Source organism: Ursus americanus, chromosome 21, assembly GCF_024610735.1.
Source record: "Ursus americanus isolate L20-20 chromosome 21, mUrsAme1.1.p, whole genome shotgun sequence".
NCBI lineage: Eukaryota > Metazoa > Chordata > Mammalia > Carnivora > Ursidae > Ursus > Ursus americanus.
The window spans coordinates 44,019,055-44,046,062 of NC_142147.1; the positions used below are offsets into that span (position 1 = coordinate 44,019,055).

Consider the following 27,008-nt stretch of genomic DNA (forward strand, 5'->3'; position numbering starts at 1 on the left):
ACAACTGATGTCCTGGGAGCCCGCAGGGACATCGTAGCTCCTTCTGCCTCTCTTTTTCCAATAAAGACACTGGATTCCTTAAGTTGCTTTATTGTTCGGGTGAAAATAAGGCCCTGGGCATGAGGAAAGCAGCGTTATCAAGTTAGAAACCGGGAGACCAAGCGAGAAGGCACCAGGCGACCATCTTCACTAATTCTCCTTCTCTGGATGAGGAAACGGCCGTGAGGTGGGACAAGGCCAGGTCCGGGGCTCGGCGGCTCTCAGAGTTTGGAGAAGGTGACGTCCTTCAGTTCCTGCTTCTCCATTGCAGCCTGGACAGACTTAACGATGTCCTGCGTTTGCAGCATGCTCATGTTCCAGGTGGCCTGGATAAAGAGGGTGGAGTGTAATGGCAGGGGCGGGGAAAGATTGGAGTTGGGCCAATGAAAAACACGGAAGAAACAGCAGCGCACCAATCAGAGGACAAGGGCTGCCGAGGGTTGCTGGGACCTGATTGGCCGCCCTGCCACCAGAGGACGGCTGCGATTTGGCTGGCCGCAGAGCCTTACCGCGTAGTTGAGGCCCTCAGCCACCGAATGGTTGCGGGAGTAGACCAGGTTGATCTTGGTGCTTTGCACTGCTACTGGGCTCTTGGTGGAAATCTCGGCCGCCAGGGTGAAGGCCGCATCAAGCATGCCCACCTTGTCGGGGAACACCCGGCTGCGGATGAAGGGAATCCGTCATGGGGGAGGGCGGGGAGGCCGCGGTGGGAGAAAGAGTCTCGCCCACGGACGAGTAAGTAGCCAATCACAGTAGAAAGCAAAAAACCGCCAGTGAAACGAACCAATCAGAGCAGGGCACTGGACTGCAGCGTGAAGAACTGACCACCCAGACAACGTAAGCCCCGGTGTAATCCCGTGAGGATACACCCGGACCCAAAGAGCCCGGTGCAGGTTGTCCCTTAGCTCTTAACCAGCACAGGCCTCGGCTCCTACCTGACCAGCCCACTGCTCAGGGCCTCATCAGCCATCATCTTGCGGGAAGTGAAGGCCAGCTCGTTGACCAGGCTGCATGAGGGAAGGGCATATCAGGGGCCCGCCGTCATCCTGGGTCCAGGAGATGCCCTGCGGTCCCCTCCCCGGCTCCTCCACCCACCTCTGGTTTCCGATGACTTTGGGCAGTCGCTGCAGCGTACCTACATCGGCCGCCAAACCGATGTCCACCTCCTGGGGAGGGCCATCATGTCAGTATTTGGTTTGTGCCCAATACTGCCCCCTGCCCCCACCCCCAACCTCAGTGCCAGTGAAATTCAGCATCTGCTGCAGAGGTCCCACTCCACACCCACCTCAAAGGCTGCCCCCCAGACACCCCATTTCATTGCCATCCACCTGCTTTCGCCCATGTAGGTTCCTTCACTCTAGAACACAGCCCACCTTGCAATTCGTCTGCCTTCCCAACTCCTCCAGGCCGGTCACATCTATCTCTAGAGGGAAGCCCTCAAACCCTGCTCATCTGACTCCCTCACTGCCTCTGTGGGCTCCATCCTGCCTCAAGTCCTCTCCAGCCCTGTCCCAGCAGCAACTCCAGCTTCCGCCCCAGCCCCAGCCCCATACCCTTACCCACTCCAAACCCCACGTGGACTGCATGGCCTACCCTTGACTTCCTTCATGGCCAAAGTGTTACTTTTGTTTTTTAAGATTTACTTATTTATTCAAGAGAGAGAGAGCGAGCAGGGGGAAGGGCAGAGAGAAAGGGAGAATCCCAGGCCGACTCCCCGCTGAACTCGGAGCCGGATGCATGGAGCTCGATCTCATGACCCTGATCCGAAATCAAGAGCTGGACGCTTAACCAACTGAGCCCTCCAGGCACCCGCAGCGTTACTTTTTAAGGTTCAAGTCTGACTAACTCTTCCACGAAGCCCTCCCTTCTCACCCTCACTCTCACCCCCATCCCCCTAACCTGCTCTGCAGCGCCTCTGCCCCTGCCTAGCCACTTGTCGGCCACCTCTAAGCAGGGTCTGAGGAAGCAGCTCAGGGGCATGGCTCACCTTCACCTGGAAGCAAGCATCCTGGGCACAGTACCGGACGTCACAAGCCGTGATGAGGTCCACGCCTGCAAGGGGGAGGCCAGGGGCGTTGAACGATCCTTGGGATCGACCCCTCCTCCCAGGTGATGGGTTTGCGCCTCTGGGCAGGGTTCAACTAGCAACTGATCTGACGCTGGAGGTCACTGGCTGAGGCGGAGAGGCAGCAGCCAGCTGACAGGCGCCAGCCAGAGTGCCTGGAGGGGTGTGGGAGGCTCAGACTCACCTGCACCAATGCAGGCCCCGTGGATGGCGGCGATCACAGGCTTCGGGCACTGCAAGGGAACGGGAAGGGTGGGGTCAGGGCTGGTCCAGAAGAGAGGGACAGGGTTGGGGGGGTGCCCTGCCAGCCCCCCGGAGAACCTTCTCGATGACGTTGAAAGTCTCTTGGTATCTGCTGACGAGGCTACGGAGGTACCAGCTGATGCGGGCCACATCATCTCCGTGGGGCTGAAGGATTTCCGAAGCCATGTCCGTAAGGTCAATACCTGGTAGGGGAGGCACGAGGAGGCTCATGTAGCCTCCCACGCACCCCCTTCCCCTGTCCCCTCCCACAGCCCCAACTAGAGGTCAGAACTCAGACTTAGCAGATTCGAACCCCCAAACCACGACAGTGGAGAAAGCTGCTCACACAGGATCTAGCGAGGGATTGCATATGGGGGGTGAAATAAATAAAAGCTAACACGTATGGGGTCATTACTCCCTTTATCCTCACAATAAGCCCATGAGGTGGGTCCCACTACTATCTCCCATTTTGCTGGGGGGTAAACTGAGGCATGTGACATTTAAGTCACTTGCCCAAGGTCACACTGGCTTGTGAGTAGTGTGGCACTGGGATTTTAAGCCCAGAACCATGCACTGGCTCTAGAGGTCGTGCTTGTCACTATCACGCCAGATGGCGCAGGAGACGGGTTTTGGCATGAGTCAACGGTGGAAACGTTTCCTCAGGAAGACTCGAGATGGAGAAATTTCTGTGGCCTCCAACCGCAAGACAGTCTCAAATCTAACCTTTCCTCTACTAATCATTCTTGGAAACCAGAGGACCCGTAGTCTGGCTAAAATAGTTTCCCCTGGTCTCCCTGCTCCCAGTCCTGCCCTGCTGTTCCCCACACGCAGCCAAACAAACTCGTGAGCACATCAGGGCCTTCTTCTCTTCCCTCCCATCTCACTTACTTGGAAGAAAATACAAGGTATGTGGCAAGACCTCACCAGCCCTTACGAACACCGTTTCCTGCCTGTTCCTTTGAGCAAACAGGCCTCCAACAGCTGTTCCAACACCACCACACAGTCCCTTCCCAGGGCTTTGTTTTTCTATATACAGCTCTCTCTGCCTAGAACAGTCCCTCCCCAGTGATGGTCAGAAGACTGACTCCAGGGGCATCTGGGGGGGGCTCAGTTGGTTAAGCGTCTGACTTCGGCTCAGATCATGAACCTGGGGTCCTGGGATCGAGCCCCACATCAGGCTCCCTGCTCAGCACAGAGTCTGCTTCCCCTTCTCCCTCTGCCCCTCCCCACGTGCTTGTGCACACTCTCTCTCTGTCAAATAAATAAATAAAACCTCAAAAAAAAAAAAAAAAAAAGACTGATTTTATCATTCTGTTCAGGCCACAGCTCAAAGGTCACCTTCTCGGAGAGGCTCCGGCTACCCTGGCTAAGTAGCAGCCCCAGCACCCTCTACCTCCCTCTCCAGCTTATCTTGGTCACTGCCCTCTCGTTATCACATAATTGTGCGCTTATCTCATTTAGTGCCTGTCTCCCCCTCTAGGATGTGAGCTCCAGGAGTCGAGTTCTGTCTTTCTGTCCACTACTTCATCCCCAGTACCTAAGCAGAGCCTAGCATGCAGCAGGCGCACAATAAGTGAACAATACAGACAACACTGAGCTGCCTTCCATGGGGAAGACAGACGAGTAAGTCAATAGATTTTGTCTGGTGGTGACAAGTGCTGAAAGAAAATTACAGCAGGGAAGTGGAACAGAGTGTGTTGGGGTGTGTGTGTGTGCAGTGAGGGCTGCTGCGGTATTAAATGGGGTGGTCGGAGGGCACCTGAGTGGCTCAGTCAGTTGAGCGACTGACTGTTGGTTTCAGCTCAGGTCATGATCTCAGGGTCATGAGATCCAGCCCTGCACTGGGCTGGACACTGAGTGCAGAATCTGCTTGGGACTCTCTCTCCCTCTTCCCTTATAAATAAATCTTAAAAAAAAATAAATGGGGTGGTCACTGAAAAAGCAACTTTTTTTTAGAGGAAGTGTGTGCACGAGCAGGAGTAGGGGTGGAATGGGAGAGGGGCAGAGAGCGAGGGAAAGACAGAATTTTAAGCAGGCTCCATACTTAGCATCGTGCCTGATGAAGGGCTTGATCGCACAACCCTGAGATCATGACCTGAGCCAAATTTGAGAGTTGGATGCTTAACTGACTGAAACCACTCAGGTGCTCCTGAAAAAGTGACTTTTGAGTAAAGATCTGAAGAAGGAGAGGGAAGGAGCTATAGGGATATCTGGGATCAGAGAGTTCCAAATGTCAGGAAGAGCCAGTGCAAAGGCCCTGTGGTAGGAACGACCCTGCTCTGTGTGAGGAGCATGGACGAGGCGGGGATCTAGGTGACGGGGCAGAATGTACAGGGCCTCACAGGCGAGGGGCGGACTTTGACTCTTACTCTGAGGGAGAGCTGGCTATGAGATGGTTCTAAACAGAAACATCCTCACTTTCTTCCTCCTGGGGTTAATCATTCTCATCCTTTTGCCTCTGAACAATGCTATTTAATAAACCCAAAAAACCATCCCCACATGTGGCCACACCCCCAGCCATCTGGGGCTCTGCGGCCTCCACAGCCTATTTAAATGAGAGACCCGAGGATTTTGGGTTCAGGGTAGAGCTGAATTTGTGCGAGGTAAATATTGGTAAGACAGGACTCCCCTGTGTGACCAAGTCCGGGCCACTTCATCCTATGGGCCTCAGGCTTCTTCTCCGTAAAATGAGGGTAAAACCACCCGGAGAGCTGACGGAGATGCAAGTACTGGAGGAAGCAGAGCCCCAGAAGCCCTTCAGGCCCTGCCTGTCACATCCTGGTGGCACAGTTACTATTCTTATGCACCCCATCTCAGTGGAGGCCGCCTTCCACAGCACATCTGCGAGGCCTGTGTGACTCCACGGAATGCACACGGGCTCCCAGAACAAGCCCAGCCTGGCACCTTGCGACACCCCCTTTCACCGGCTTTTCTGGTTTATCCACCCCGCCCGGCCCTGCACACACCGGACTTTTGCAACTCCTTGAGATAAAGGACCAGACCGTGGTGTCCTCCCTCCCACGTAAGAACTGCTCCCTGCAGAGAAGGCCCCCATCTGGCTCCCCTGGGAACCTCTAAATGCTCCAGACCTCATTCATAATCCCAGCTCTGCTATTCGTTATTCAAAAGAGTAATGGCTACATCAACAAAAGTCCTACCCGTTTTAGGGGCACCTGGGGAGGCTCAGCCGGTTAAGCATCTGACTCTTTTTTTTTTTTTTAAGATGTATTTATTTATTTCAGAGAAAGAGAGAGAGAGCAGGAGCAAGAGCAGGGGGAGGGGCAGAGAGAGAGGGACAAGCAGACTCCGCACTGAGCGCAGAGGCTGATACAGGGCTCGATCCCAGGACCCCGAGATCTTGACCTGAGCCGAAACCGAGAGTCGGATGCTCAAATGACTGAGCCACCCAGGCGCCCAAGCAGCTGACTCTTGATTTCAGCTCAGGTCATGATCTCAGCCTTGTGAGATCAAGCCCTGCATGGGGCCCTGTGCTCAGTGGGGAGTCTGCTTGAGATTCTCTCTTGTGCTCCCTCTATCCCCTCTGTCCTGCTCTCACATGTGCTCTTGCTCTCCCCCCAGCCCCCAAAAAAATCTCAGCTCTGCCATTTGCCATCTGTGAGAACCGGGCAAGTTTCTTCCTCTCTCTGGGCTGCAGTTTCATCACACATAAAATGGGGGATGATAATTGCACTTGTCCGGAAGGGCTCCAGGGAGAATTAATTAATATGTGTACAATGTCCAGACACTCTGCAGATATTAAGTAAGTGTGGGCTACTTCCCTCTTTTTTCCCCCCTTAATTAGTGATTCCATTCTATTGTTGGAGCTACTAATTACATTGAGTTTCTTCTTTCTGGCCTTGAGAGTCTCGCTGTTGAAAATGGGACCAGACAGCTATGGTCAGCCGAGAGCTGAAAGGTGAGGGCCCCAGGACTGGTACCACCACCAATGAAGTCTCATCATTTGCTTCTCAGGCACGAAGCTCTATGAGGATGAGGGCCGAGAACTAGGGCTGAGAACCAGGGCCTACCTGCCTGTTTCTAGATCCCTGGCACCCAGGAAGGGGCTAGCACTGCAGTGTTTGTTGTACAAACGAACAGATCAACAAAAGGAGAACAGAGAGAGGGGTAGAAAGTAAACAAGGGACACAAACATCAAGAAGTTGACAGGGGAAACAACCAGAAATAGATTGTTTACTGTCTGTCTTCCCCACTGAGCTGGCAAGTCCGTGACGCCAGGGCCCAGGGCTGCCTCGGTCACCACCGAGTCCCCAGCACCGGGCTGGGCCCTGTGGAGGCAATCAGTGGATGTGATGCTGCCCTTCTGGTACAGACCTGCCCACATATGACAACGACGTGTGTTCTGGATCGACAAGATATAAACCACCACCTGATGCAACGGGGCAGATTCTGGAGGAAGTTATCACTTAGAAGAAGGGACTGGCACCCGGTGAGTAAGTTGGAGGTTTTGTTTTGCTTTGCTTTAAAGATTCATTTATTGGGCGTCCGGGTAGCTCAGTCAGTTAAGTGTCTGCCTTCAACTCGGGTCATGATCCCAGGGTCCTGGGATTGAGCCCCGTATCAGGCTCCTGCTCAGCAGGGAGCCTGCTTCTCCTTCTCCCTCTGCCTCTCCCCCAGCATGTGCTTTCTCTCTCTCCCTCTCTCTCAAATAAATGAATACAATCCTAGAGAAAAAAAAAGATTCATTTATTTATTTGAGAGAGAGAGAGAAAGAGAAAGAAAAAGCGTGAGCACAAGGGGCAGAAGGAGAGAAAGAATCTCAAGCAGACTCCGCACTGAGCTTGGAGTCCAATGTGGGGCTCGATCTCACAACTCTGACCTGAGATCACGACCTGAGCTGAAACCAAGAGTCGGACCCTTAACTGACTGCACCACCCAGGAGCCCTCTGAGTTAGCTGTTTTTATTTTATTTTATTTTTTTTTTAAGATTTTATTTATTTATTTGACAGAGATAGAGACAGCCAGCGAGAGAGGGAACACAAGCAGAGGGAGTGGGAGAGGAAGAAGCAGGCTCATAGCGGAAGAGCCTGATGTGGGACTCGATCCCGGAATGCCGGGATCACGCCCTGAGCTGAAGGCAGACGCTCAACCGCTGTGCCACCCAGGCGCCCCAGAGTTAGCTGTTTTTAAAGTCTCTAGACTGAGGGGAGGCTGGAAGTTGTGCTTGAAGAACCAGAAAACAGACACCAGGGTGACCGTCGCTGCTGGAAAGTGAGGCGGAAAATTCCAGAAAAGAGAAAGCCAGAGAGGGGAGCCCTAAATTCTGTGGACAACCTCTGCCCAAGTCTCTTGCTGACCCATGAACCATGCATGCAACCCAGCAAGAGATTTAAAAGCTGATTCCAACTGAGCTGCTAAAACAGGCAACTCAATGCTCTCTGGAGGTAGAGCATAGGACCCAGAGTTTCCACAACATCTTTCCATATCCCAGTATCCCAGGATATAGTCCAAACTTATTCCAAATGCAAACAAACAGGAGAATGAGACCGAGTCTTTCAAGAGAAAAGATAATGAACCAAGACTGACCCCAACGTGACCCGGATGCTGGAATCAGGAGACAAGAATTTTAAAGCAGTGGTTAGAACGATGATCAACAGTGCAAAGGAAAATATGCTTGTGATAATAACAAGCTATGAAACTCCAGGAGAGAAATGGCAAAAATAAAAAAGAACCAAATGGAAATTTGAGAACTGAAAACTCCAGTATCAGAAATTTTAAAAATCACTGGATGGGCTTCACAGCAGAATAGAGATGACAAAGGATTCAGTGAATGTGGTCAATGGAAATTATCCAGTCTGAAGAACAGACCTGCGGGAAATGAGAAGTTCTAACAGACATGTAATTGGAAATCAGTTTGTGTGTGTTGACTAATTATATGAAAGCATGTTAGTATAATACACCTTAGTTACATTAACACACACACACACACACACACACACACACACACACACACACACACACACAACAAAACTAGGGGCACCTGGGTGGCTCAGCCGGTTAAGTGTTTGCATTTGGCTCAGGTCATGATCTCAGGGTCCTGGGATCCAGCCCCACATCAGGCTCTCTGCTCACAGTGGAGTCTGCTTCTCCCTCCCCTCCTCTCCCTCTGTGCCTTCTCTCCCTTTCTCAAATAAATAAATAAACTCTTAAAAAAAACACACACACAACAGACTGAGAGTTAAGGGCCTTGGTCAAGGCCATGGATCAGACTTCAAAGTCCATCATCCTGTCACTTCTGCTGGACTCATTTTGGTATTTGAATGTTTTAAATTAAAAAAAAAAAAAAGATTAAAGTGGAAGTTAGAAGCTGGTTGAAACCCTAATTAAGAAGCATTGCGCTATTGCCAGGAACACGGGAGACTGGCAGGGGTGGGGGTGGAGAGTAGCCGGTACCTGCACTGAACATCTTTCCTGCACCAGAGATCACCACAGCCCGACAGTCAGGGTCTTGTGCTATCTTGTTGAAGCACTCCACCATCTCTCTGGGAAGGGCAAGGAGAGAAAGGCTGTGTCTTGGAAGGGTATCCCTTGCCCTCGTGTCACCTGTCCCCCCACACCCCACCCCTGCCCACTCCCTCAGCCCCTGCCTCCTCTGGCAGGCAGGCCTCCATGATCTGCAGGCCCTACCTCCAGAAGGCTCTGTTCATGGCATTCCTCTTCTCAGGCCGGTTTAGCTGCACATGCAGGATGTGTTTCTGAGCAGCTGTCACCCGAAGGGACTCATAGTTGTGGTCTGGCGCTTCTCTGGGGGCTGCAGTGGAGGCCTCATCTTGAGCAATGGAGCTCATGGGGCAAAGGCTAAGGCTGAGTCCCTGGGGGGTGGGAGCCATCACTCCTGGAGAGACAAAGGAAAGAAGAGCCTTTGATGAGCCCAGGTTGGGGACACAGTGCCTTCAAGAGCAGAAGGCACACATTTCATCTCAGTAATGTTAGACTGGGGAACACAGGTCCCTAAGAAACCTGTTTGGGGGATACAAAATTTCAGATTAGGAATGCACTTATCAGTGGCCTCAGTGTGAAGACTCCTTCAGACCCTTGATCATGGGACTGACCGCACACTGGGAACACTAAGCTGTCAGCCACCCAATTGTAAGACACAGGCTTACAGAATTAGGGAGCTCTTTGGTTGGGAGCACCAGGCACCCCTGTGTTTAAGGTGCTCAGACCGGTACCCGGGGCGGGCCTCCCCATCCTAACGGTGGCACGACAGAGCAATGGACTTCCAGAGGTCGAGGTGACTCACGCCGTATCAGCAGTTTCCGGAGACTGCGAGACGCCGCCATCGCTGCCGCCATCGTAAACTAGTAGCTGGACGGACTAACCCAACAAACAGGAAGAAGCCAAGGGGGCGGGCACGACACCACCATGTTTGGCGAGGGCACCGACGCCGCAGCCTAATAGCGGTGACGCCCGTCTTTCCGCCATCTTTACGAAGGGCAACCGGAAATAGCCTTCTTGGTTCGCCGACCGCCGCTTAGCAATGGGCCCTTTGCCCCAGTAGGAACCTGGCCTATTATTGCTGCTGCACATTTCATCACAGCGCTGTTTTATAATGGTAGAAAAATTGGAGACAGCGAAATGTTCAAGGACGTAATGGCTGAATAACTGCAGTCCTGCAATTTCGTTATCATGCGCTTGTACCTTGTTAACTGAAAAGAAAGAAGTTGTCTAGTACTAAGCTTACCCCTGCAAGGGAATGAAAACATAGAGGAGCCAACATTGCACGCTGTGTAATCTGTTTGAACTCTCACACCACCAAGAGGTCGGACTAATTTTGATTGTACACAGAGGAAACGAGCTTTGGGGAGGGAAAGTCACTAGCTCAAGGTTATCTGGGCTTCAGGAGTGCTGAAGAGGGGATTTACGTGGCTCTGAAGTTCATGTTCTTAAAATAATTTTATTTTTTTAAAGATTTTATTTATTTGACACAGAGAGAGACAGCCAGCAAGAGACGGAACACAAGCAGGGGGAATGGGAGAGGAAGCAGGCTCTCAGAGGAGGAGACTGATGCGGGGCTTGATCCCAGAACACGGGATCATGCCCTGAGCCAAAGGCAGACGCTTAACGACTGTGCCACCCAGGCGCCCCTAAAATAATTTCTTTAAAAAATAAAACTATTTTGGAAAAAGCCAGTTAACCCAAGAGCATCAAAAGTGCCATAAAATTGCTTAAGTACGCTCTTTAGGGAGATGTGCACCAAGGTGAACAGAGGCCTCCAGACAGATGGGATTCTAGGAAATACCTTGCCTCCTTAATGTGTCATAGACAGGTACGCTCTTTTGGAAAACAGACCCAGTAACTTCCATCAGCAGAGAACTGTTTATAGTTATCTATACAGTGGGAAGCTCTGAGGCCACTATGCAGACACCAACGTAAGAGAGGAACAACTTTAAATTTCTTTAAGATTTTTTCAAGTAATCTCTACACCCAACATGGGGTTCATACAACCCCGAGATCAAAAGTCACACGCTCTACCAATTGAGCCAGCCAGGTGGCCGAAGAGAATTTAAGGACGTACATTTAGCATCATCAGTTGGTGTAAAGAAGATGGTTCTATATGGCTGTTTGTGCATAGAGCACAGTACATACATAGAGGATCTCTGGAAGGAGATTCAAAACTGCTGACAAGGGATGAAAACTGGGTGCTGGCAGGCAAAATGGGAACATTTTCTTACGCCCATGATTGGCTGGACAACAAATCCTAGAGGATTTAGAAGTTTGTGGGTGCAAGGCAACGGTGGTTGCTCTTTTCCAGAGGTTGTTCGAAACTTACCCTGGCGAAGCAGTTTCTTCATAAACGCCATGTGGACTGCAGATGTGAATAACCTGAGTTTAAAAACTTCACCGTAAATTCCCAAGTGGGTTCTTTTTCTTTTCTAAGATCTTATTTTTAAGAAATCTCTACACCCAACATGGGCATCAAACTCATAAACCTGAGTTCAAGAGTTGCCCACTCCACGGACTGAGGCAGCCAGGCACCCCAGTGAGTTTCCAGGTGCACATGCACAAACAAGGCACAGTGAACCGTCCTCACTTGTTCTCCGCAGACTGCCTCTTCCTTCCAGCATGTGTCAAGGTCCTTAGAGTAGGCTCCTTCCACCTATAGCCCCCCCAGCCATACACACAAGTTCCCATCTACCACAATTGCAGAGTATCACATTGCTTTTTTTTTTTAAGTAGATACTGTGCCCAGCATGGAACCCAACACGGGGCTTGAACTCACGACCCTGAGACCAAGAGCTGAGCTGAGATCAAGTTATTGACGTCTTAACCACGTGCCCCAAATTGTTATCAGGCACCCCGAATTTATCTTTTAACTCATCGATTCCACTGCTAGGAACTGACCTCCAGATCTGTATCAGGGAAGCTGGCTTGAGGCATCTGTATGCATAGCAGTACGGTTTATGGTGGCCAGAAACTGGATTTTACCTTTCGGACCAGAGAGATCATGACATCCCCATGAGATACTGGGCAGGGGTAAAGATAAGGAGGAAGCTGTGTGTGTGATAGGATACAGAACACTGTACAGCATAAAACATTTTGTTAAAACAAAAAAACAGAACTTTATGGGAGTGGGGAAACACACCAAAAATTGTTAAAAGGACTGGGGAGCAGACCTTCACTTTTATGTTTTATTTTGCACCTTATAAAAAAGAATTTACTTGGCAGGATGAAAGCTCCTTTTTTTTTTTTTCCCAGCACCATTTACTTTTTAAGTGACTCTCCAACTAGATTTGGCTTGCTTGGGCAGAGCCCATGAAGAACGCCACAAGCCCTCCCAAATTTTCCTCAACACACTCAATTCCTAGTAGCATTCCCAGGCTGGGCCTGCGTCTGCCCAGCGCCGGCAGCTGTGTCCCAGCCTGCCTGCTCCTCAGCAGACCAGGTGGGAGGGAAGCGGGCACACCCTGGAATCCCAGTAAGCACAATGTTTATTTTCCAAACAATTTTATTGAAATGTGCCAAGAGTACACGGGCAGCACAAATGTATGAACAGGAAAAAAAAAATCACATGTACAGTAATTTTTTAAAAAGTGAAGGTTAATCTTGGGAGATATCAGGTCCCCTTCCCCTCCCCCTCCAGACTTCCAGCGTTTCCGTTACGGTTAAGCCCACTAACCTAGCATTTAAAAAAAAGGAATACAGAACTTTTGCCAAAAAAAACCACCAAAAACAAAACAGAAAAAAAACCCAGAACAAAAAAAAACAGCATAAAGGAAAGAGAAATGTTTTCCTGCTCAGATGGGACTCTTCCTGGGCACCTATTAGGAGGCGTGCTGAGCGGTGGAGAAACACAACTTCAGAGTGTAAGGGTATGGACCATCTGCAAAGGAGAACAGAGAGACGTTTGGCTGGGTCCCCCCTCTCTGGAGGCGCCAACTACCCCAGCACCCTCCATTTCTGCAGTTCGCCTGTGGGGATCTAACTGGTCACTGCCCAACATGAGACTTACAAACAAGCCCAATACTGAAGGCACTTCCTCTCCCCCTGCCTTCAATTCCATGGAGAATCCCATTCCCAGCTCCTCAGGTGGCACAGGGCCCAAGTGGGCAGATATTCCCCGCTTGGCCAGATCAGCCCCTTTCCTGGGTACCATCTGAGCCAGCCTCTGCAACAGAACAGTGCTGGGTGTTTACTGGCAGCTTCTGACGCACAGAACGCCAGCCCCTGGAGAACAAGTCTCAGTAACCCTCAGGCTGGCAGAGTGGGTGGCGAAAAGCAGCCAGGCTGGCCCTCCCTCCCATGGGGACCATCCGGCTAATCTCCTGGCGACCAGGTCCCGCCTGCCCATGTCAGCACCAGTGAAGCGATCTCTGGGGCCCTATGCTGATGGCAGGAAGGATGGCTCTGGCCTGAAGCCAGCCCACCATCAGGCCGCAAGGGGCACGACTACAGGACACACAGATACTCACTTGGGTTTTTCATCTGGTAATGATTCAGGAAGCCCAAAGTCTCCAGGGCATCGCTCTTGGATTCCCACTCCAGCAGCCCAGAGGAGCTGCGTTCACCTGATCAGAACGAAAAGTCAGTTTTAGGCTGACCTGAGCAGGAAGCAGGGGGCCACCCACCTACAACCAAGGAATGGGGAAAGAAGGTGGGGGCAGTTTACTCACTTTTGCCTGAGAATACTTTCACAGAAGATGGCCGTTTCACTCCCAGCTCGTCGCAGATCTGCAAGATAGAAAACAGATTCAGAAACAGGAGTACCATGTAGCAGGACTCCAGCAGCCTGCGACAGAGTACCTACATTTTTCTGGACTTTCTTTCTTTCTTTCTTTCTTTCTTTTTTAAGATTTTATTTATTTATTTGACAGAGAGACAGCCAGCAAGACAGGGAACACAAGCAGGGGAGTGGGAGAGGAAGAAGCAGGCTCCCAGCGGAGGAGCCCGATGTGGGACTCGATCCCATAACGCCGGGATCACGCCCTGAGCCGAAGGCAGACGCTTAACGACTGAGCCACCCAGGTGCCCCTGGACTTTCTAAACTTTGATCACACAACATACTAAGGTGCCCCTCACCACGACCCAAAAAAGTTTTAGAAACACCGCTCTTACTATGTTTCTACTACAGTTAACTATCACCATTACGGTAGAAACTGCTTTATAAAATCCCCATCTGGGGGTACTGGCACTAAACAAATGTTTGCTGAACCAAAGAGAACATCTCAGGCCGAACAATGTCTGAAGTCCAATCCTGCCAGTCAGCTCTCCTCCCCCACTCAATGCCCCAGTTTCCTCTGACGAGGCCTGAACAGGAGCCTCCCTTCTGATGTTATCTAGGCACAGAAGGGCCTGACTACGTGAATGCTTTGAGACTGGACTCTGTTCACCACTCTCACCCAGACAGGGAGAAACCCTTTCCAGCAAATAGCAGCCATCTTAGCTTGTCAACAATGCACAGTACAACCAACTTCACTGCGCCTAGAGCTTTGGTGCCATTCTCAGCCTGTCTGTCCTGGTCCCTGCTGCATCCCCCGGGACCCAACTCAGGGCCTGGCGGAGCCAGGGCACAATAGGTACTCGGAAAGACTAAAAATAAATGGTTCATTCAGATGCAGACGACTGTGGTGAGGGACCAACTGCACTGCACCCACCTCGAAGAAGTTCTCCTCAGTCACCTCCAGAGGGGCATTGAAGAAGTGCAGCACATTGCTAGGGTGCTGGATGCGGTTCTTGGCTGCCTGCTCTGGAGTAGAGAACCGATTGTTCCTGGATTCGCTGAAGTCTTTATAGCTGCAGGACCCGTCTTCTAGCCCGTAGGACTGCCCGGGCATGATGGCCGGTTGCTTGGAGACACTGTATGGGGAAGGGGAGCTCTCTGTCAGACCCCAAGCCCTCCTGTCTGAAGATGGTGTGTGCCTCAGGGGACATTGCTCCACAGATGAGGCGAGGCCAACACACTTCTTCCCACTGCTTCAGCTGAACGTCGGGGAGCGTTCCCGCCACACCCCACTCCTGCCCCAACAAGCACCCAGCCTTGCCGTGCTCCTCTGCTGGGCCCTTTCCAGAGTGGCCCCATTCCACTTCCCTTCTTCCCTCAGCTCTCCTCCGACACTCCTAAGCCTGAGGAGACTAAGTACCTACCAGACATTCAGCTTCTGCCCGAACATGAAGTTGTTGTTGAGGTGAGTAATGGCCCGGTCCACAGCATAGCCATCAGCCATCTCCACCATGGCGGCCCCTGGCTTGCTTTTCATGAATTTCACCTTGAGGAGACCAGTCGTGATCAGTGCTCCTGCCCGGCTGCCAGGGACCTTCTCCCACCCCTTCTGAGTTAGTTAAAAGCGAGGAACTCCTGGCTCTACAGCGAGGCTTCCCTATCTCCCTCACTTGTGAATGAGGAATCAGGAGCACAGAGAAGTGCGTGTGACACACCTACAGGAAGGGCTCAGCGCACCAGGCAGTATTTTTCTCACCTCAGGACACGACCCACGAGTGCATCACTTAATGAAGCACAATAAAAACTGGGGGGGGGGGCACACTGAGAAAACAAAGCAGACACTGCCACCAACGTCTGTGAACAGATGCACACGGTCTACAGTGCGGCCCGCGATGGGAAACACCGCCGTGGGTGACAGTACTCAAGGCAGTGAACGCGGCTTGACAGAGGCGCTGAAGCCAGCTTCTCTAGCACGAAGCCCTGCTTCCACATAAAGTCTGTGAACCTGGGCAAGCTATTTAGCCTCCATGCCTTCACTGCCCCAACTTGTCTCATCAAAGATTCTAGTTAACAAGCAAGTTGCTCCGTGTCAGGTCCTTTCCACAGCGCCTGGCGCACGGAAGGCACGCTTAACCTGCGCTACGACTGCCACTGCCGCTGACTCCCGGGCTAAGCCAGGGGCTGTGAGGTTGGAGGCCCCAGGACTCAGCTGGGTTATGGAGAAAAAAGCCACCTGGTCAGAGGTGAACAGCCACCTGTCCCACAGGCAAGGCAGGAAGGCCCAGTGTTGCCAAATCATCTTTTCTCAAGAAAATCCTCACACGATGATCTCTGGCCACAACAGACCGAGTTTTGTAAATCACAAACATTCCTGTGACAGTAAGTATTAGTACTTTTATATGAAGAAGTCCTGCTTAATGCCCCCCGATGAAGAAACAACAAAAAACCCATGGTGAGGACCAAACAAAATGTCTGCAGCCGGTCGCCTGCTTCTTTGAGTCACCCTCTCGGAACCAGCCTGCTGCTAGCCAGGCTCCTTCCCCCACCGTGACGCACAAGGCTCGGCCCGCTAGGTCTACAAGAGAAGCAACGGACCTAACAGAGGCTCACCTTCTCCACATTGCCATACAAGCAGAAGACATTGAAGACCCGATCACAGTTCATCTTAGATTGATCCAAGCCATAGACCATGAGCACAGGGCTGTCGGCGTGAGGGCCATACTCGGGTGGTGGGGGAGGGGGTGGGGGGTGCCCATACTGGGGGCCGTAGCGACTTGGGCCCCGACGGTGACCCCCCACTGGTGGGCCCATCCTTCTCCCTTCGTAGTGAGGTGGGGGGGGCCCGTAGCCCTCATCATGGTAATGGCTGTGGTACCCACCGTGGGGCCCTCCTGGGGGGTGGGAAGGAAAGAGAGGGAGGACGGGTGAGAATTTGCGCGGCGGGCGGCGGGCAGGGGCACATGAGCCACGGGAGTCCACGGAGGGGAACCCCCTGCCCTCACCATATTCTGCGGGGTGATCTCCCAGGAGAGGGGGCTGTCTCTGGCGTTTGTTAGGGTTGCTGCCAGGGTCACCTGTGGACAGAGCAAACAGTTAGAGGCTAACCTGGAACAAAGGGGGTCACCCTCCTGACTAGGGGCTAATCTCAAAGACCTTCAGTTCCTGCAAGCCTAAGGCAAACCCACCCTTCCTCATCGGAGCTGCTGGGGCCTCCTTCCTGTGGCCTGACCCAGGGTGGGCATGAAGCCCAAGCCTCAAGGCTAGAGCCCACTTCCCGTGCCCTGCCCATGCCAAGTGGCTGGTTTCCTTTCTCTAAGAAGGATGAGGCCAGCTTCTGGGCTCGCTTTCTATCCTGCCCTGGCCCAAACGGGAAGCCCAGCTCTTGGGCCGTCGGGGGAACCTGCAGAGGCTACAGAAGCTGCTACGTTATGGAGGCCAAGAACAGATTTCTGAAACAACTCCCAATAAAGGGAGAGGAATTAAGAGCAGAAAAACCACCAAGGAAAGGCAGGGCACAAAGATAAAATCTGGCCCCCAAAGTCCCAAGGTTCTAGGAGCTCTAGGCCCCACTCTCTAGGCCTCTTCTTTCTCAACCCTGGTCTTCCCTGCCACTCCCCCTTCCCTCCCCCAAGTCACATCCAACCCGAGAAGAGGGACTGTGGGAAAGGATAAGCAGGGCGACATCAGAACCAGTTCAATTGAACAGTCATATACAAGGCATCGACATTCTCAGACCCCGACAATGGCGCAGATCCACCCCAGACCCCCGCTGCAATTCATAGTCGCTACATGAATTTAGCGCTTGAGTGGCAGACACTGTGCGAAGCGCTTTACAGACATCACCGCTTCGGAAATTCCTCACAACAACCCTATGAGGTAGGTACTATTTTAGCCCCGTTTTACAGATAAGGAACCTGAGCACTCAACTTTTAACTGAGCAGTTAAAAGACACTTTGGCCCAAGGTCACAAAGCAAAAGTTAGCGGCCGAGCCAGGATCTGAACCCAGGTCTGGCTGACTCCAAAACCCAGGGCTCGAGACCACTGCCCTTTCCTGCCACCCGGCCTGTGTTTTGTTTTCAACAATCAGTCATTACAAAGATGGAAAAGGGCTACTTACAGCAGAAGTACAGAGTACAATGTCCATTTGTCACAAAAAACAAATCTGTATTTTCTCTTACCATTGGACGCTTCAACAGTGAGTTAGCACAGTTCTGAAAGATGGCGTCCCATCAAACATACACTGCGACCCTGCATCACATGGTTTTACAGTCATAAATACAAGTTACGGTACACATCCGCTACAATTTTTTTTTTTAAGAATTGTTTTAAAAGTCAATGTTTCGATTAAATCAAAAATGGCTCACAGATGTTCTGTCCTCAGAAGATACCAGAAAGTGGAAAATAAAGGTGTATGAAGTGGGTAGTGTCCGTGTTGTCAGCTCCTCACACTGTGTGCTGCAGTGCGGTGCTTCTGGCTGTGTAGCGCTCCATGTGCGTGTCTCCTGGGTATGAAGTGTGCCAGTGGCCCCACTATGCCCGCGCTTTGGCCTTGGGAGCGCGCCCGGTTACCCGCCAGCAGGTAACTGTGTACCTCTGAGCTGTTTGGCTGTCTGGCTTTAGGTCTGTTTTGGTTTTTTGATTTTTTTTTGTTGTGGTTTAAGTTTTTTTTTTTTTTTTTTGGTTTCTGATCTCCAGTTGGTGCAGATAATGTTGGCAGCCGATGACTGCGGAAAAAAAATATCAAAACAGAAAAGAACAAAAAAAAGGCCCTCCCCAAACCAAAGGACTTAAAAAACAAAAAACAAAAAAACAACCCATATGGCGAGGAATGGAGAGAGGATCCTATTGTCTTGGAGGCCCATGGAATCTACTTCGGTCTATGAACGTTCTCCGAAAAGAGCGCCGCTGGCTGGCTGGGAGAGCTCTGTTCTCTGTGTTTCCTACTTCTGTGTACATTCTCGGGTTCAAGTTTGCTTGGATTTTGACTTTTTTTTTTAATGTTTAATAAGAAAGCAGTGTCTGCTGCCATGTTGCGTCTCTTTCTCTCTTTGTCTCTGTCTGCCTCTGTCTCTGTGCTTGTAGCTGTTCCTTGGAGCGCGGTGTGGTGTTCTTGATGTAGTGAGCTCAAGTCTGCGGCTGTTTCTGGGGACGTGGTGCAGGATGCGTGTTCTGTTCTCTCCAGGAAGAGCTAGTGCTTTCTACCCTGTGTGTTGGTGAGCAATGTGCAGAGGCAGAGCCGCTGAAGTATGGTTCCCGAGGGGTGGCGAAGCACCGCCCTCACTCCAGGCCACCTCCTCAGCTCTCGTTTTTGCCCCCCAGTCTTGGGGCGGCCAGAGCTGAGAGGCATCAAAACCAATGCACAGCCAGCCCCTGCCACTAGCCCCTGCCGGTCTGCACATCTTCTATTTATGTTCCTTGGAGAAGAAATGGTTGGTTGCCATGTTTCTGTTAGCGGTCATGTAATGCCATTGCCCGCTCTGGTACATTCACTCGGTCACCAATTTGCCTCTGACCTCTGGAGGGGCGGCCAGGCCCACAGCGCCCACCGTGAGGGTCCTGGGGAAGAGTCTAGCCCACCCTGCCCACTGCTTCCCAGCTGCGAGGGCGAGCAAGACAGGCCCGCTTAGGAATGGGGGCCTTTGGCCTCCCAGGGCCCGTGAGAAGTCAGCAACCGGCCTCCTCCCTCAGCCCGTGGCCTAGTCCGACGTATCAGACCAAGACAGACAGAGATGGACGGTCTTGCTGAGGGGGTGCCGCTGCTTTTCCAAAGGCAATCCTTGACCTCTCCCTCCTATCCAAGGCAAACCATTCTTGACAGAGTCTAGGAAGGGGGTTGTCCGTTTGGGCCCCCCGCAGAGATGTTGAGTCCCCGCTACAAGGGAGGTGAGGCGTGTCCGCCCTGCTCCAATCCAGGGTGTCTCACCTCCACAAGGTCAACTTGCTCAAAGGCTCTGCTCCAAGGGTCTGGGCGCCCTCGTCACCTCCCCAGTCTGCCCCCGCCCTTCCCCCAGCAGACCCTCTGGAGAGTGGCGAGCAAAAGAACCATTCTTGGCCCAGTGAGAATGGAGAGTCAGTGACCCTAGGCAGGCTCCTAGAAGGGCAGCAGCAGAATCCATCTGGGAGCTGCTACTGGTTTATAAACCATCGCCACACCCTGTGTTCGGCGAGGCCCTGCTCCCCAACCCGTCCAAGCCTCTGCCCTGGCTCTACACCCTCGGCCACGTCAAAGGGCCCCCAGCAGCAGCTAGAACCTACACAGGCCCCCTCATTCACCCTCTCCCACTGGAGCATCTTTTCCAAGAGCTGACCGCGCTCCCCCTCCCCCACCTCCCGGCCCTCCCATGTCCACAGGGAGCCCAATGGCATTACATAACCCTGAGCCCCGGTCTATGAAGTGCACTAGTCGAGTGAAGGCAGGGCGGGTGTGTTTAGAACAAAGTGGCCATCAGGATTACCTTGTCCACTGAGATTGGGGTTTGTGTAGTCCCAAGTATCCTGATCGTTCTTGAACACATTCAAACGTGTGGGCTGCAGGGACAAGACAAAGCTTGAAATCAGCCAGGCCCCAGCTCATCTGGAAGCTGACAAGGGCAGTCATTTCCTACACCTACCTTCGCATATTCAATCTTCAGAGTGCAACAGCCCGAGTAAATGTCAGCCCCATTGAGTGAGGCCTTGGCCCGCTGGGCACTCTGCACAGAATCAAACGTGGGTGAAGTTAAGGAAAGCCCCGAGACAGGTGCTCTTTGAAAAGGGTCCCAGAAAGGGAGGAGGACGAGGGAGCACCCAAAGACCATACTGCATGTGAGCTTTGGGGTTAGTTCACTGCCCACAGTCACTGGCCACTCGCACGGAAAGGGGCTGCAGTGCTGCCCTGGGTGGACACTCACTGTCCAGAGTTCCTCTGTCATCTGCACTCCCAACCCCACCAGCTCAGAGGTGGCGGCCAACTCCCTCTGCCACCACCCCAGGCTTTGCCCAGTCCTCTCTCTCATGCTGTGCACTGTGACTAAACCTGCATAATCTCTGAAACATCAACCGGATGATGCTCCTGCCCGGAACTCCGTCAGGGGCTTCCCACCACACCCTGACCATGTGCTTCACAGCACTGCCTTGGATGCCCTGCTCACTGCTTCCAATGCTGGCAGTGAACTCTCTCCCCCTTGCCAGCCGTGAAGCCTTCTGCTTTCTCCAACACTATGCTCCTGCTCACGTGAGGACCTTTACAGAGACTGGTTCTTCTGCCCTGAATACCAGCTCCTATCTCCTCATGGCAACAGGGTATTACCCTGCCGGATCTGCTGGTCGCTCCTCCCCTCCATGGCACTTTAGACTCTGAGCTTTCACACTACACGCCAGACTGCTCATTAATGATCCCTCCCATCAGACTAGGGGCTCTAGGAAGGGATCTGGCACCTGGCAGCCATCAGGAGCTCCGCGATGGTTCAAAGGATGGACCCCTGCAGAGCTTTGTGAGAGCCCCCACCTCAAAGAACACCCCTTTCCCAGCAAAGGATATTCCACCATGGCCTGGACTCCATTCTTCCGGAAAATAACAATTCTCTGGACAGGACCACAAGGGTTGCAGATAGTATAAAGAACATCCTGTAAAAAGCACACAGCCAAGATGAAAGGGCACTAGCAGGTCAATCTGGGTCAGGGGAGAGGATAAGAGGAAGAGAGAGCTCACAAAAGCATCTAAAAGAAAGCCTGTTGGCACGCACCGTGGTAATGGAATAGATTGGGTTCAGGATGGTGAAGAGAAGCACACTGTTGACGCTCCGGGAGTCATCCGAGTCCCCGGGGCGGGAGATCTTCTGGCTGGTAGAGTAATTGACAAAAGCTGGGTGGCCAGCAATGTAGATCTGGTTGTCGGCTGCGTAGTTCACAGCGTTGCAAGCCCCCAACACGTCTTCAAACTCCACCAACGCTTGTCTCTTTTTAGGCATTACTACCACATAACTGGCAGAGAGAACACATGTTTCAGTCCTCGAGGGAACAGAGACAAGAGTATGACGTTCAACTTTCCCTGAATGGACTTCTCTCTCTGGACTCCTCTGTACCTCCACCATGGTTTCCTGACCTGAACACCCTGCACCCTAAGTGGCAAAACAGGCAAGAGATGTAGCTGGGGCATCACCTCCTCTGGGAAGCCTTCCTTCCTGAATCCTCCTCCCTTGAGTCAGATGCCTCCCGCGGTCTCCTGGGTTTTCCTATCACAGTATTGATCACTCTGGGTGGGCAGCTGTCTGGGAGGAGCCCAAAAGCTTCATTTGCTACTCTATGCCCCGTACCTAACATGTGACAATAATACTCGATAAATGAGAGAATGTGGGCTAGAAGCTAAAAAATCAAAGAAAAGGAAAAAAAACCAACCCCCCCCCCAAAAGACATGGAACTTGCTATAACCTGACCCAAACTATAACGATAAAATCCCAGAGTGGAGGAGTCCCAGGACCTAGCGAAAGGACCCTGGGCCAAACTGGCCATGCCAGTCCCAACCAGAAACTAAGGACGCACAAGACACCAAGGAGGCGATTTCTATGTCCAAAACCATAGTCTCTGGGCGGAGTACCTGATGGGTCCAAATTCCTGCAAGGCCTCCACAAGGTCAGCTTCCACCACACCGTCAATCAAGCCCCTGATGTGGACAACTGGGGAGGCAGGGGTTTTGTGTGGGTCATCGTAGTTCTCCTGAGAAAGGAAGCAAGAACATAACTTCATTTCCTGCTGTACAAGATGGTGGCCCACTGCCCTCTGTGCTGTTGGAGACCCAATCAGATAAGAAACTTAAGTGTCACACAGGGCAGACAACAAGGGATGGCAATACAAACCAGTCACCCCAAAAGGATTTCGGGTCAGCAGAGCTCAGGCCCCGACTGGGTGGCCACTTGCCTATACCTCTTGCTGTAGCTTCTGAGAAAGGCAGAATGGAAAACAAGGCATGCCCCATACCTTACATTCCTCTTAGAATTTTTCTCTTCCCACTGGTCAAGGAAACGGGGGGAAAGATTGGGATGGAAAGGGGACAGCACTGGCAGGAAGGGCTCAAACAGTTTTCTGCTGCAGTCTTAATCACAACATTGTCTTGGAATGTTTCTTTGCCCTTTCCCTTGTGTAACAAGCCCAGCCAAGCATTACTGTTCCCACCCCTCATCCCCAGGATCAGTCATGGTAAAAAAGCCCATGCATGCCGCAGAAGCTGTGAAAGCCACTTTAGTCTTTAATAACCCACCAAAATCTGTGGTGGAAAATACTGCCTAGGTTAGACTATGGAAAATCAAAATGAGAAACGTCCTTCAGGAAAAAAAGAAACTCCAACCCATATCACTAAAAACCAAGATGGTTCCCTCACAAGAAGTATCTTTCCACCCACACAGAGAGAAGCCTCTGGGAATCAGGAAGAAAGTAACTTTCTCCAAGTCTCCTGGGCTCTGGGCCCAACCTCCTGTTTGAGAGCCACCAAGCAGAAGTCCATGGAACAGGGGCAGAATTGGATTCTATTTCAGGAATGAACCACACAAACCACAGGAGGCACACCCGCCTGATGGTTACCAGCTCAGCGGTTTGGAGTTCCATAGCCCATAAATTCTAATCCCAGCCCCTCCCCCATCACTAGCTGTATGATCTAAACAAATTTACCTCAGCTCTACAAGTTCCGAAATATAATACCATCCTGTACCTCATACAAAAGATTTAGTTGGAAGATTTAGTTCAAGTAGTTTTAAAACGTGTGCAACAAGGGCTGCCGCAAGTTAAAACACTAGAAATCACAGCTACTCCTGCAAATGGCTGAACAGGAGAGGAGGAGGAAGGAGGGAATGGGCTCCACGCCAGGAGGAACAAATGGTAGTCCTTTCCGACTAAGAGACCAAAGATCTCGAATCCCTTTCAAAACGCCCACCCTCAGGGAACACTTTGGTTCACCAAACCAACTGCACCCAGTTAACCCTAGGAAATTGTAAGCAAACTTGTCATGGTTCCGAAGCTTAGTTCAATTCCCAAACGGCAAAAAAGGCCTTTCACAAGCCCCTTTCTTCCGGTTTTCAAAGCCCACAAAAATGGGGACATATTCTGTTTTGGGGGAATATCCCCAAATTAGATCAACTCCTGTATCGACACAAACCATGACGTTATAAAGATTAAATAGCGATCGGCCAGATTTCCCCACTCAGGCGCGGAAAAGGCCACCACCCACCCGTTCCCGCTCACGCGATGCCCCCCCCCCGCCCACGAGGCCCAAGCAGAAGTGCGCTTGCGCGTGAGGACAGTGAATTAAACGATAAAGGGGAAAAAAACGGCCCGGCCGCGTGCCCGGCCCCACACTCCAGCCCGCGGCGCCTGCGCAGTGCGCCACCCGCAGCGCGAGCTCCTTCCTCCGCCTCCCACACCCCCAGCTTTGAATACCGCGCACGCGCAAGCTCCTGTCCTCGCGCAAACCCCGCCGTTTGCCCAACGCCTGCCCCTCCCCCACCCCCGTCACGGCGTGAGGGCCTGGGCGCGTGCGCAGAGGCGCCCCCCCCAAAAGAATACCCTCAAGGTGGAAATTTTTCCGTCCCTTCCCAGCCGTCCCCGACACCTAGGGCCCTGGCCTCACCCCGCCGCCGCCGCCCGCCGCCCCGGCTCCTCCACCGCCGCCGCCGCCGCCGCCGTGCTGGTCGCCAGCGTTGTCCGTCTTGAGCCGCTTAGGGGCTCGGCCGCCCTCACTGCCGCCGCCGTAGTAGCGGCCACCGCCGCCTCCGCCGCCCGCCGCCGCCATCTTCACCATCGCTCCCGACCGCCTCCGCTGCTCGTCCGGCTGCTGCCTCTGCTCCAGCCGCCGACGCCGCTTCTCCGCCCGGGGCAGCAGCCTCCGCGACATGGCGGCGCAGAACCCGCCTCCCCCCGCCTCTCATTGGGGGAGGGACACGCCCGTCACCCGCCGCCCCCACCCGATAGGGGGAGCCACTGGTCCCGCCAAGGGGGGAGGGGAAGCCTCCGCACGCCTTGCGCGCCTATTGGGTACAGCCCACGCCGTTCTGCAGACGGGCCCGCCCTCGTTTGTCTGGGACACTCCTTATAGGCGATCGCTTTCTGCCAGTCATCTGGCTGACCCCGCCGCCTTAAAATAAACTCCAATTTGATAGGTCGGATTTCTGGCACGGCCTAGCCTTCCTTGGGGCACCTGATAGGAACGACGCTCCCCACTCGCCCCGAAAAGCCCCGCCTTCTTCCCACTTTCATTGGCTTCCTCACTAATCCATCAAACCGAAAATTCTTAGTGTTCAGTCAAAACGACTACCTTCTCGCGCCACTCCGCAAGGAGAAAAGGAAACCCCCTCCCTTTTGCCTCTCTCCAGTGGTTACTGCAGATGCCCATCTTCTGCGTCTCTACCCGATTAGTCAATGAAGAGTGGAAAGGGTCGTAGGACCACCGGTCGTCTCTGATTGGGTGAGAAAGGAAAGCCCGCCCTAAGCCGGCAAGCGTTCTTTTGGTGCAGTCTAGGAAGGGATCCGAGGCGAGAGCGCAAGCGCAAATAGGCTTTCAGGCGTCTCTGGAGGCGGGGCGACCCTCTAAACCAGCGGAAGCCTGGCGAACCCGAAGTCTTTATTGACATGCTGTGTGTGGTGCTGGGGGGGTGTTATAGCGAGGCAGAGGGGCAGCTGCCAGTGCGGCTCTGTCCCCACCGCTATAACGTATTCTTTTCCACCTCGAACACCCACAACGCCGGAGCAATTTTAATAACCCAAACTCAACCCTTTCAGTAGAAAACTATTTGCCGCTGCCGAGGGTCTTCGGACCCTGTCAAGTTCGCCGGCGTCCTTTCACCGCTCCGCTCCACCTCTAAATTCAGCCATAAGAGCGCCTTTCAGTTTGCACAAAGGCAAGGACCTTTCATGCACTTCTCGACCTCTGCCCGCCCTTCCATCTAGAATCCTTTGTCCATCACCCCTCCTGCCGGAGGAATCAGTCCTCTTGTCCGCCCAGCAGTCTCCACTCTGAAAAGCCTTCCTTGTCCCAACCAGTCCCGACCCTAGCCTGCCGTGTGGTATTCACGCGACAGCCCTGATCTCTGCGGCTCGTCACAGTCTCGTGACTGTCTCTTTTCCGGCGGGGAAGTCCTGTGTGGGTAAGGGAGCGGTGGTCCCTCCCTCAGCCTTAACGAGGCTGGCCCCCTACCAAGCACCAGGCACAGCACCCGGCACAGCGCTCGCGCTCTGCAAAGGGGAGTCCTGCTGTTCTGTCCGCCGGGCCTGCCTTCCCTGGGGACGGGGTAGGTAGACCCTGAAGATAACGCCCTCCCTCAGTCTCTAGGGTCCAACGACGCCCAACAGCCGGAACCTAGGAGCGGGGCCGGGGGCTGAACCAGGATCCCGCGTTACGGGGCTGCCTCTTGGAGATGGGAGGGGAGACACTGCACTTAGGACAGAGTCGTGAGAAATAGGGGCGACTCCCCCAAAGATGCTTCGGAATCTTCAAAGGGGGTTCCCGAAATAGGATCCCTCGTGGAAACTAAGTTTGAAATGGGGTCAGTGGCGCTAAGACAGTGGGACAGGACTGGTGGGTTCGCAGATTTGGGGAGATAAGAAAGTTGGAAGCGGGCTGACGGGAATCTAAATCAGTTCGCGGTCACGCTGGGAAGATCCGAAAAGGCAGGCGGAACACAGATGGGGGGCGGCGCAGTGCCTTCGACACGTGATCCGTGCGACGGAAGGAGGCGGGGCGGGTCCCACTGAAGGGCGGGGTCGCGAGGTCCCGACGTCAGAGGAATGCGGTGGGGGGAGGGGGGAGAGGGGCCCCTCCCCTCCCCGCCCCCGCGCCCGGCCCGTACGCCCCTCGCGCCGACGCGCGCTGCCGGGACGCCGCGGAACGGTCTTCGGCGCGGCGCGTTCAGGGTCGCTCGCCCGCCCCCTCGCACCCACGGCGGGCGGCCCGGCAGTCGCGTTATCTGCACCGCCGCGCTCGCGGCCTCCGCCCCTCCCCCACCCCTTGCGCTCGGGCGGCAGGCGGTGCCTCCCACCCACCCCGCGCACCCCTCCCCGACCCTTCGCCCCCAGCCCCTACCAGCTCGGCGGCGAGCCTGGCCGGCCGTCCGGGATCGAAAAGAGAGCAGACACTGGGAAGTTTTGGGGGAGGGAGGGGCGGGCCTTAAAGGGACCACGACCTCTTTTCAGCCTGGAAAAAAAAATAGGGGGTGGGGTGGGGTGAGGTGGTGGGGGGAGAGATCGAGAGTTGCTCGGCGGTTGAATGGAGGAAACAATGCCAGAAAGGAATGGAAAGACTGATGCACCGTTGCGTTAGGGCTCCGCGTCCCTTTTCCCCAAACACCCCAACCCCTCATTCCACCGCCCTCTTTCCATCTCGGAAAGTCACGCAGTTGTTTGGCAGTCACGCCTCATTCCTCCTGGTCAGCCAAGTGTTGTGTTAGTCGAGGTTAATGTTGGGGTGCACATTGTACAGATGGGGAAATGGGCTCAGGGGACTCAAGCGGCTAATCCAG

The 27,008-nt window shown here is 53.3% G+C and overlaps 2 protein-coding genes across 4 annotated transcripts; both read right to left on the bottom strand.

The window, feature by feature from the left end:
• Positions 1-74: 74 nt before the first annotated feature.
• On the bottom strand, positions 75-9,764 carry ECH1 (enoyl-CoA hydratase 1). Its single transcript, XM_045785809.2, has 10 exons — positions 9,609-9,764; positions 8,993-9,200; positions 8,759-8,847; positions 2,426-2,550; positions 2,289-2,337; positions 2,027-2,091; positions 1,135-1,205; positions 975-1,046; positions 549-699; positions 75-365 (listed from the first exon to the last, which is right to left on the bottom strand). The coding sequence occupies exons 1-10, from the start codon at positions 9,658-9,660 to the stop codon at positions 261-263; spliced, it is 987 nt and encodes a 328-aa protein (XP_045641765.1). The 5' UTR covers positions 9,661-9,764; the 3' UTR covers positions 75-260.
• Positions 9,765-12,296: 2,532 nt separating this feature from the next.
• Positions 12,297-26,646, bottom strand: HNRNPL (heterogeneous nuclear ribonucleoprotein L). Of its 3 annotated transcripts, none has more exons than XM_045785785.2 (13): positions 26,573-26,646; positions 22,103-22,221; positions 21,252-21,489; positions 21,047-21,132; positions 20,139-20,235; positions 19,983-20,055; positions 16,529-16,600; positions 16,137-16,417; positions 14,951-15,072; positions 14,461-14,662; positions 13,480-13,537; positions 13,279-13,374; positions 12,297-12,689 (listed from the first exon to the last, which is right to left on the bottom strand). In XM_045785785.2, the coding sequence occupies exons 3-13, from the start codon at positions 21,474-21,476 to the stop codon at positions 12,631-12,633; spliced, it is 1,371 nt and encodes a 456-aa protein (XP_045641741.1). In that variant the 5' UTR covers positions 21,477-21,489; positions 22,103-22,221; positions 26,573-26,646; the 3' UTR covers positions 12,297-12,630. The 3 variants fall into 3 exon arrangements, with proteins under 3 accessions (XP_045641741.1, XP_045641732.1, XP_045641722.1); XM_045785776.2 differs by lacking the exon at positions 26,573-26,646 and adding an exon at positions 24,125-24,403; XM_045785766.2 differs by lacking the exon at positions 26,573-26,646 and adding an exon at positions 24,125-24,403 and having other exon boundaries at positions 16,137-16,600.
• Positions 26,647-27,008: the final 362 nt, after the last annotated feature.

What these genes read in the sequence shown, in the direction of transcription:
- ECH1 (XM_045785809.2), bottom strand. Translation starts at nt 9,660, where the DNA reads ATGGCGGCAGCGATGGCGGCGTCTCGCAGTCTCCGGAAACTGCTGATA. An exon ending in ATGCTTGCTTCCAGGTGAAG is followed by an intron (nt 1,206 to 2,026) that starts GTGAGCCATGCC and finishes GGCCCTCCCCAG; the next exon opens with GAGGTGGACATCGGTTTGGC. An exon ending in AAAGTCATCGGAAACCAGAG is followed by an intron (nt 1,047 to 1,134) that starts GTGGGTGGAGGA and finishes TCCCTCATGCAG; the next exon opens with CCTGGTCAACGAGCTGGCCT.
- HNRNPL (XM_045785766.2), bottom strand. Translation starts at nt 24,388, where the DNA reads ATGTCGCGGAGGCTGCTGCCCCGGGCGGAGAAGCGGCGTCGGCGGCTG. An exon ending in CAGGAATTTGGACCCATCAG is followed by an intron (nt 21,490 to 22,102) that starts GTACTCCGCCCA and finishes TCTCTCTGCCAG; the next exon opens with TTATGTGGTAGTAATGCCTA. An exon ending in TGTATGGCAATGTGGAGAAG is followed by an intron (nt 15,073 to 16,136) that starts GTGAGCCTCTGT and finishes GGTCTCCTCAAG; the next exon opens with GTGAAATTCATGAAAAGCAA.